Source organism: Echinops telfairi, unplaced genomic scaffold (assembly GCF_000313985.2).
Source record: "Echinops telfairi isolate 266 unplaced genomic scaffold, ASM31398v2 ScPeMD7_7468;HRSCAF=8506_0, whole genome shotgun sequence".
In the NCBI taxonomy this organism is placed as follows: Eukaryota; Metazoa; Chordata; class Mammalia; order Afrosoricida; family Tenrecidae; genus Echinops; species Echinops telfairi.
The window spans coordinates 8301378-8312059 of NW_022111369.1; the positions used below are offsets into that span (position 1 = coordinate 8301378).

The 10682-nt window shown below is 44.5% G+C and overlaps 1 protein-coding gene across 1 annotated transcript in view; it reads left to right on the top strand.

Annotated features, from left to right (window-relative positions):
• The first annotated feature begins 139 nt into the window (after positions 1-139).
• Positions 140-10682, top strand: part of LEF1 (lymphoid enhancer binding factor 1) — a 151147-nt gene continuing 140604 nt past the window's right edge. Inside the window, exons 1-3 of the mRNA XM_045284320.1 lie at positions 140-211; positions 1526-1592; positions 3079-3212. Of these exons, the coding sequence (XP_045140255.1) occupies positions 140-211; positions 1526-1592; positions 3079-3212 (273 nt within the window). The remainder of the gene's footprint in view (positions 212-1525; positions 1593-3078; positions 3213-10682) is intronic.

The following is a 10682-nucleotide window of genomic DNA, read 5'->3' on the forward strand; positions in this document are numbered from 1 at the left end:
GGTGGGGGCGATCGCGCGGGTAACCCGAGCAGAGTAAATAGAGACACGTGGGTGCCGGCGAGAGAAAGCCCAGAGTCTGCCTGCGGGCGGCGGGGCTATTTCGGGCCATGCGAAGAGCTCCAGTCGAGGGTGGGGGCGGATGGACCCTGATATCCGACACTTCATTGGCCACCCCTTGTTCAACAACTGTGAAACCTTTGGAGGAAATCCGGTAGAAGATTCGACACCCAAACGTTTTTAACAACGCGCCCCCCCCCCCGAAACTTGGAGGGTATACCCTTTTTCCTTAAATGGCATCCTTCAGCCCCAAAAAGAGCTTGTGGTTTGGGGGGCGGGGAAATTTGAGCTTTTAAACAACATGTGTAAGAACACCTCAGTACCTGTTCTATCCAAATGGCAGGGGTGAGTACACACTTTGGAAAACGCAGTGGGGTGGGGGGAGCCTGCATTCAAAGGAAGCATCTTAGATCCCCACCTGCCAATTTTAGGGAAGTTCGGGGGCCACCAGGGTGCACGCAACCCTGCTTGGAAAGGCTTGGCACTGTATATGAACTGGGGGGCACAGATCCCTGGGAGCACGTATATGAGAGAGGGACCCCCACAACTTCCAATATCTTCAGGTGCATTTTGCCAAACCCTCAAGACTAGCCTTCTGCCCCCCACCCATTATGCTCGCCATTCCTTAGTTCATAAATAATTTTTGCCACCCACCTCAAATTTGCCCACGCTTCCGTGGTCTGGAAAGAAGGACCCGGGGCTTGAAGCCGACTACCAGGGTTTTCGGGCTTTGTTAAATCTGGGCCAAGGCAGGAGGATGGCGAATGGGGTAACACCGCTGATTTGCACGTGGTTGTCTGGGTGGATGGTGGTTACCAGAAGTAATCTTCTCAGCGTTACCTTTTAGATGTCTGTAACCCGACTCTCATTTTCTCCTTTTAATCACAAAACAGTTTGGGGTGTTTGTTTTCTTGTAAGCCTGCGCACAGTCAAATATCGTGGGTGGAGAGCTTGCGTTGGGGGCAGCATTAAGGGCAGTGCTCTGTGGACCTCCTATGTGAGTGGTTAGCTTATTTATATTTAGAATGTCATTTTCAGTCACAAAATAATACTTCATCCCACTTTTAATTAGCTCTGACGGAAGCAAACGTTGGCCCTCAGAACCATCAACACCCATTACATCAAACTTCCATTATGTTAGGCCTCCAGGTAGCCTTCTTGGTGTGTCTTAGGAAGCAGCAGGTAGAACAGTGTGTGGGCCCATCCTCCAAATTCTCTGTCTTGCTAGCATTTTGTTATTTCTCCACTTTCTAAGTCTGGGTAGATAATAGCCTTTCAAAAATATAAGTGGAATTTAAAAAGTCCAACGACTATCTACTATTCAACCTAGCCTAACCCTCTGATACTAGTAAAGCAGGTTGGAACCTAAGTGGCCTCCTTTAAGTTACCGGTGGAAACAACATTCATTTTATTATTGAGAGAAACGCTAAGGTGATTTTTCTTTTGGGGATGGGGATTCGTCCTCCAGGTGGCCAGACAGGCTCAAACCGCTCAGGAGTCCTACCATGACAAGGCCAGAGAACATCCTGATGAAGGTAAGGGACTGACGATGGATTCCACTTCTGCTAACGATGTCACTGAACCCAAATAATTTGTTGGAGATCAGTGTGCTTTGCTACTTAAAAAAAAATTTTTTTTTTTTAGTTCAAGAAATCAAGGCCAGATGCGATAACACTATGCCTACTGTTTTAACCAGATTGGAAAGAAAATGCAGGGAACTCCTTACCTTAATCTCTAATGTAATCTCTGTATCATTTAAAAACTTGTCTTGGAAGGAGTTAAGAGTCCTGGGTTTTCTATTCCTTATTTTACCTTAGGTTCAAAATAGTGTGGACTTTTAGTATGTTTTCTATCTATTGTGAGACTTGACCGCTTACACTAATGTATGTTAGAGTAAAGATAGGGTGGAATGGAGTCTCATTGGCCGGACTGGTGTTTCTTGTTGTCGTGAAAAGGGAGTGCGTTGAGTGCACATGCAGACTGCCCAAGGCTTTTGTTTTAGCAAGGCAGAAGTTAGCCTGTAAAAAAACATTGTTTTATTCTTATGGTTAGGAATTAGGCATATCAAATATGAAAATGAGACTGTCTCCCCATTTCTACTCCTTGCTCAAACTTTAAAACATACACACACACACACACACACACACAAACACACACACATATTTACATTGACTTCAGGAATTTTATTTCAGAGTCAAGTATTTCGTAAGATTCCCCTGACAACCAGTCTGCATTTTCCTTCTCCTGTAGTGATTTAAAAGTGGCCTGACCAGAGTGAAATGTTCGCGTGTAAGCTATGTCGGTCAGGAAGACAAGGGAAGAGCAAGCTGTCCTCTACTACAAATACTTACATAGTTACACAGATTAAAAAAACGAACTCTGTATACTGAACACACACGAATTACTTTATGATGTGAGTGTAGCACATAAAATTAATCCGCCAAAAGTTAATCCTTCATACATTTGGGTAGTTGCCCAAACACTGGGTAAAGCTCCCTCCCTCTTTAGTAAAATAATTCTGTCAGAACTCTAAAGGTCCAGGTAGAATATTTTAAATTGCCTATAAAGTGAAAATATAAGTGTGTGTGTGTGTGTGTGTGTGAGAGAGAGAGAGAGAGAGAGAGAGAGCCTGATATATTTATATGATAGCTCTAGGTTTGTGTGGATTCTTTCATGTGTCTGTATGTTTTAGTCTAGTTTGTTAGTACTAGAATAAATCCAGTTAGATGGATAACACTTACTTTTGTAAAAACACCAGTCAGTAGTGGAAGTAAATTGAACCACATGTTTTGAAGACATCTGGTTCGCTGCTAAGCCATTTAGGAGAATAAATACTGTCGATCTAAAATAGATCGTGGTAATTCAGTTACAATATTTTGTAAACAAATCTTTTTTCTTGTAAACAAATCTTTTTTCTTATGGTCTGATTTTCTTAGAACTATTAGATTTTTAGATGAGAGGATGCAGTGATATGGAAGAGGCGAGTTGGCATATCCTTGATTGTTCTTTGAACTCTCACAGGAAAACATCCTGATGGAGGCCTCTACAACAAGGGACCCTCCTACTCGGGTTACTCCGGGTACATCATGATGCCAAATATGAATAACGACCCTTACATGTCGAATGGATCCCTTTCGCCACCCATCCCAAGAACAGTGAGTAACATGCTGATGTTGCAAATTATTTCAGAAGTGCAAATTAATGTGTATTTTGGCAGACTTTGGTTTTTTCAAACACATCTGAGACGCTTTCATTATAGATGACTGACCGTTGCCTCGTAAGTGCTGTTCTGATGAATTGCTGCCTTAAAATAGTGGTACCTTTGGTGTCGTGCCCTCGGAATTTTAGTTTTTGGTTTATTGGTTAGGATTAATCAATAGCAGATCACGAGTTACCGTGAAATCCAATGGAGTTAAAATGCACAAATCCGTGGTTTTGTGAGCTCTGTGCTTTTTATGATGACAAGGAAAATTTGATTTAATGGTCCGGTTAACTAAGTATGGGCAGCGCCACTGAGATTCTGATTTCCAGAAAAAGCTAAAGTGCCCTAGTTCCTACGTAAGCCTTTGAAACCGCTTTCTGTTTGCTACTGTTCCTTTAACCTGTGTGGGGTGGGGTGGGCGGAGCTGCTTTTACTTGAAATTGTTGCGAAGTACAGCACTAGAAGATCGCTCCTAATGAGGAGGATCCCTTTGTTGCCTGCTTTCACTGTAGCTTTTAAACTTCTGAACATGTAACCCATTGAGATTTTTAGAGATGCTACTTGATGTATTTCTCTCATCTTGCGAGTTGTAAATAGTCTCATTTATAAAAGTCAGATAAACAGCTGAAGGAAACTTGTGGTCCTGTGTGAAATGTGTCGGTTGGTGGGTGCTGGAGTGTTCCCAAGGGCCTGACAGTCCTCCAATCCTCCAGTGGTGGGGGTGGATTTTCACTGATCCACCCTCACGCCCCCACATGTGGATTGGTCTTGGGCATTAATTAGGGTTTCCCTCTGACTGGTGCTTCTGAGGATCAAATCCAGGATCCTGAAATGTTCCCCTTTGCTTGCATCCACCAGCTGAAAATACCCATCACACTATGTCTGAGGGCAGTTCTGTCACTGATCCTTCGTGGCTAACATCTAGGAGCAAGATGATGCTCTAAATTAACGGATCATAATCAACAGTTATCAGCAAGCAAGCATCTTTGCTGATGTCTTTAAAAATTTTTTTTATATAATCATTTTATTGGGGTCTCATACACCTCTTAACATAGTCCTTGTATGTCTTGATTACCCATAGCCCTCAATTGCTAGAGTGCTGGGGATATGAAAGATCACAGCCACGTTGTGTGAGCACTGTGATCCAGAAGTTATTGCTATGATTTGTCTGCAATTTTGACCTTTCAGATAGAAAATGGATTTTTAAAAACATTGCAGACAGCAGCTAAAATTGATCTGGGGAGACCTTGCGTTGGAGACAGGCATTTATTTCACAAAGTGTTTTTAAAGGCCTTTCAAATACGTCATGTTAGAGATGTTTGTATAGTGTACATTGGCTCTCCTACATGAAAGGTGAATGAAGTTATAAAACCAAATATATGTTAGTATTTAAAGACCACCCAGATGAATGCTTTTCAGTTTTAAAATTGGGGGAGGGGGGCATCTCTGTATTACACAAATGTATAAAAGATATCTTTTGTAATTGGATGGATACTCTTCTTGTTGCTCCATTTTGGTTTTTTGTTTTGTGTGTTCGAGAGGAAGAGAATGTTTTAGCTCAGGAGTAACTGAAGATACCTAATGTAGTGAGTGTTATATTCATCCTGGATTTAGTTGGAAGGAAGCAAATTCTGTTTAGCTTTTTTGACCCTTGTAAGTAAGCTGTTTACAGTGTATAGGCTTTTTAGAACACACAATCTTTCTGACAAATCAAATTATAACCTCTGGCTTGGTAGCCATAGAAAATAAACATAATTCTTGGGCTATGCACACAGTATGTATTTGTGGAATTCATTCCTTAGCGAGATCAGCCATGGCTTCCTTCAAAACAATATACCGTAGCTGTATTTTAAAATCCATGTGCTAGTACTGATGTCTACAAAGCATCTCTGAGAATGTAGAATAGACCTCTTGAAGCCAGCCTTCTCCTTAGGGCCTCCAGGCTTCTATCCTGAAGAATGCTAATCATTTTGAAATGCTCACGGAATGGAAGGTATCCATTGTTAGTGTCTGTATGAAAATTTCGAGGTCTGTGAATTAAGCAGTCATTCATTGTTTAGGAAAGACTTGTGGCCAGGATAAGTGTTGGTGGGTGTAGAGCTGAAGAAAGGGGTGTGGTTAAGAAACAGTTACTTCACCCTGTTATCTGCTGTTGCGCTTTTATCCTGTTACATTTTAGAGTGTGTTTATTTTAGGCACGTTTTGAGACTCCACAGTTTGCACGATTCCAGAAGCTTTTCCGTTGTAACCACAAGGCAGTGTCATTTTTTTTTAAGGGTCCAATTCAAGTGAGTTGCAATTGTTGGTTTTTAATACATAACAGCTGTTGGTAATGTGTCTGAGATCAAAAACACTTTAACCGGAAGGCAGCCTCTCTTCTTCACCCCTAACCACACTTCTGCCTTCCTGCTCTTGAGCGCTTGTCTTGCGTGCACTCATGTTTCTGACATCTATTGGGGTGGGCTTTCTTGTGGGGTGTCAGGGGCTGGGTGACCGTTTGCATTGGGTGGGAGAGTCCAGGAGGCTTGCCTGTGCCTTGTATTTGCATTACAAAACAACTGCTGTTTTCTCACATCTGTTGCCTGGCAGCAGGACTGGATAGACAGGGTCTGCCATTTGTAGGTATCTCTTGGAATCCACCCCACTGCAGTGAGTTTGGTTGTTGGGTAGGTGATCCCGAGGATACTAACTGTGGGCAACTGGCCTGCAGAAATGTTTCCACTGGAAGCTCATTTGAACAATTCGCTAGGACTTCTCTCTCTTCAAAATGAGCACTGAGAGACAGGTCTGTGTTGCTTTGACCTTTGACCTAAGTACTGTATTCAGAGAGGGAGATCCACTTTCTTTGATCCAGGCCTATGTTCCTTCAGCATCGACATTTTAATGGTCAGATTATGCCCTTCCATGACGGGGCATTCTTAGAGAAGGTGTGCCTGCTAACACCCAGAAGCCTCATGAATGGGCCTCTCACAGAATGTTAGTCTGAAATCTTTTTTTTCTTTTTTAACATTTTATTAGGGGCTCATACAACTGTTATCCCAATCCATACACACATCAACTGTGTAAAAGGCATTTGTACATCGTTTCTCAAAACATTTTCTCTCCATTGAAACCCCCGACATTAGGTCCTCATTTTTCCCCTCCCTCCCCGCTCCCCACTCCCGCATGAGCCCCTGATGGTTTATAAATGGGTATTTTGTCATATCTTGCCCTGTCCGACGTCTCCCTTCATCCACTTTTTGGTTGTCTGTCCCCCAGGGAGGAGGTCACACACAGTTCCATGAAATTGGTTCCCTCCTTCCTACCCATTCTCCCTTTACCCTCCCTGTTTTGCCACTCACACCACTGGTCCTATAGGGCTCATCCGTCCCGGATTCCCTGTATTTCCAGTTCCCATCTGTACCAGTGTACCTCCTCTGGTCTAGCCAGTCCTGCGAGATAGAACTCGAGTCATGGTAGTGGGAGCGGGGAGGAAACATTTAGGAACTAGAGGAAAGCTGTATTTCTCACCATCGCTACACTGCACCCTGACTGTCTCATCTCCTCCCCGAGACCCCTCTGCAAGGGGATCTCCAGTGGCCTACTAATGGGCTTTGGATCTCCACTCCCCACTCCCCCCATCATTCACTATGTCTTAGTTCAGCTAGGTTGGGCCTAAGAGGAAAGCACCTGTAACTAACTCGTCGATGTCAAAGTGAGTTCTTAAGGCACAGAATGCACCTTGGCCTGAGTGGCTCTTCTTCACCCAGAGAGGAAGAAGATGAGGAAGCCTGTTTAATATTTCAGAGCAGGGTCCCTGGAGAGTTTATTAGGAGCATACTCACCAACCTGGCTTGCTCCGAGCCTTATTTATGAAGCTCCCTGGAGGCCCTTGCTAACGTCTTAGAAGAAAAAAGTGCTGCACGTCCTCCCCGCAGCCCTGGCACTTGTGTGCCTGATGGCGGTGTGAAGAGTGAACTCGGCTGGCAGTGCCAGGAGGGAACGTTGCCTTTAGCTTAATGCACTGGGGTTATTCATTGTAGGTGCCAAATTCCCATTTGTCCCTCATGCTACCCAAATGTTTAACACCTCTGAAAGAGAAGCATCTCTTTCGAAGCTGGGGGGAGAAAAGCAACCGACCCGACCCGCTGGAAGCCCCAGCTAAAGTTTCAGTGCAGCTCTGAGTCCTTCCCAAACCACAGGAACACCTGGCGGGCCTGCAGTGTTGGCTTCATTGTTTGGGTTACATTGTGATCTTTCTTAGAATGGATCTTTGGGGTGGGAAAGGAAGGCTGGGTGTTCCCTTTTCAACTTTGTTTTGTTTTTTCTCCCCTGTAAACATCCATATGAAAAGGTCCCAGGGGTTCTTGATATTTTTTTAATTGCTATTATTATTTTAAGGAACTCAGTCAGTACCATAAGGGAGGAAATCAACATCTTAGGATGTCTGCTGTGATGGATATATTTATATACATAGTAACTTTGACTTAAACAACCCCCTGCCCCCATCGCTCACAGCCGAAGTGAAGGAACTGAGGTAGGTTGATCTAATCAGTGAGCTCCTGAACTCCATTGTACATTATGCGAGACAGAGTCTTGACAGCCATTACCGAAATCATCCCTAAGTTAGGGGCAGAAGGGGCATACGGCTTACCTTTCAAGCAAAATTTTTCAAGCAGTGTTAGATTTCACTGCAAGCAACTATGGAATATGACTTGCTAATAAATTGTTGGAAGTTTTCTGATCTCATTTGTGTACTTCTTGGAGCCCAGCAGGTTTAGTTTCCTCTAGTAAGTATAACAAGTGCACAGTTTTTAAAAAGTTTGTTTTTTAAAGGTTTCCTATGTTAAGTTTAAATATAGGTGTCAAAAGGATGGGTGGTAAGACTTTTCAGGCACGCCTCACACCCATCCCCCCTGCCCCCCCCCATGCTTGTTTATTATTTATTCATGGTGCTGCCCTGCCACGTGGGGGAGGATCGCTTGGGAGCTGTTGCTTCCTCCGTTCACATGGCTTATGGACAACCTGCGCTTATTCAAGGGGCCCGACCTCAGGGGACCCTGTGGGAGCTAATGTTGCACTTGCACAATTGTAGGGCAGGTGGAGGATCGTTATTCAGCTGTTTACTTCTTGAATCGACCATTGCGTTTTCTTGTTCATTCATAAAAATGAGAACACCCAAACAACCACTCAAACAAGACCATCGAGCCGCCCAACTGAAAATCTTGCACTTTGAAGAACACTTGCCTCCCCTCCCCACCCCCGGCCCCTGTGTTCCACACAGGCTCTGGATTTGTTCTCATTCACCCCATTATTTCAAGGCCGTCTCTCTTGTGCTCAAAGACTCACATGTGGCTTACTAGGACTGAGGTAGGCAGGGCCTAACAAACAGACTCTGTTTGGAGTTGAACTGACAGCGTCCGAGTGCTTTGCTTGAATCACACTTGAAATTTTTGCAGCTCCCAGTCCTCCCTCTTTTCCTCTGTCTTTTTGTCCCTTTGGTTTTGGGGGTTGTTTATTCATTTTGTGACGAACCTTTTTGGATCTTTAAGCAGAGCCAGTTTAGCTGTCTGCTCTCAAGATATCCCTAGGCAGTGGGGTCACTTCATCCTCTATGACTTCTCTCTCGCCCCGTTTATGTGCTATGAGCATGATGTGGATTCTCTAACACTCTGGTTTCTTTTTCATTCTGGAGTAAGACACGGCATTGGGAGAGAACGTGCCCACCCAGTCTGTGTGCATTATTCCAGGCGGTCTCGTCACCCATAGTGCTAGAGCCCAGCATCCTGCAGGTGCTGCTGTCGTGAGACGTGAGGTTTTTCTTCTCCTTTTTTAAAGGATTGTTGATTTAAAACCTCACCTCTTCAAAGTCCCCCCACCCCTTTAAAGGTTTGGTGCAAGGGGTTATGCCATACTGAGCCAGAGAGCTAAGACTAGTCACCAACTTGTTCGTTGGGAAAAGGCAGCCATTTGGACTTCGTTTACATAATTTAAAAATTATAACATAGGTCCTGTGGTCATTTAAAAAAATTATGAGTTGTGTTTTTAAAATGATGTCAGTCTAGGAGCTGTAGACTGGGCTCTTGGTCCTTCAATCCCGTTGGGCGTAAATGCCTCAATCATCTCTAAGCTGTGGAGGCTCGACGTCTTTAAAGAAAATGCCTTAGAACAAAGATCAGAGTGTTGGGGATGAAATTACTAAAAGGAAGGGGGGAGAAGTGAGCATAGGATTGGACCATCTATTCCCATCCACTGCCATCGAGTTGATTTTGACTCACAGCGAACCCAAGAGTTCCCAAAGCGGTAGAACTTCACGGGAGCAGACAGCCTCAACTTTCTCCCATGGGTTTGCACCGCTGACTTTATGGTTAGCAGCCCAAAGCTTGTCCCTCAGAAGCCTGGACAAGGAGTAGAGACTGCTAACTCAGAAAGTCTCGTCTCTGGTCAATAAGCAAACAAAGGAGCAACAGAAATCCAACTCTTTGCCGTCGAGTTGACTCCGACCCATAGTGACCCCCTAGGGCAGAGTAGGCCTGCCCCATTGGGTTTTCAATTTAATCTTCCAACTGCCACATCTTTCTTCTGCAGCAGGACTGGTGGAGGGCTTCCAACCTCTTGCCTTTGGATTCTCAGCCCAACTCATGACCACAGCAGCACACGGACTCCTGGTAGTCTGGAAACCTAGACGATTTGCAGAGGCTGTCAAAGGCTAGTAGGAGCCCTGGTGGTTAGCAGTTATACATTCAGCTACTGACTTCGAGATTAGCAGTTCAAAACCACCAGCTGATCTTCAGGAGAAACACGGGCATTCTATTCTGGTAGAGTTTCAGTTTGGGAAACTCACAGGGACAGGTCTACCCTGTCCTTCAGGGTCACTATAAAGTGGCATTGACTGGATAGCAGTGAGTTAGGTCTTTGGATCAAAGGATAGCTAAATAATCAAGGGCAATGTAGAGTATTATAAAGTCCACATAAAACAGTACGCTCACACACCATACCCACTGTATGTAGCTACACCTTTACACTTGCTGGAATCACCCACTTGCTCTACCTAGAGCACTTACAAAGCTCAGTAGGGAAGCCTTGCGTACCTGATGCCTTCCGTCCATCTGGGGAAGATTGTAAAGACATGATACAGCACACGGGAGTTCAGGTTGCCCTTCCCCTCACTGAGAGGGGGAACAGGGCAGCGATGCTCTAGCATAAAGGGCCTAGACATGTGTTTTGTGTTTCACTGGAAGAAACATGTGAGTGTACGACCATATGTCTGGCTGTGCCACCGCAGGTGAAAATGCCTGCAGTCCAACTCTCGTGGAACTTGGACCACAGCGTTGCAGGATTAAGCCTTGATCTTCTTTGGGATCATCTGTTGATAGCGTATTCACTTTTAGAGAGATGCTTATTGCTACCCAACCTAGAGAAATGTTGGGTGAAGGAAGCGATG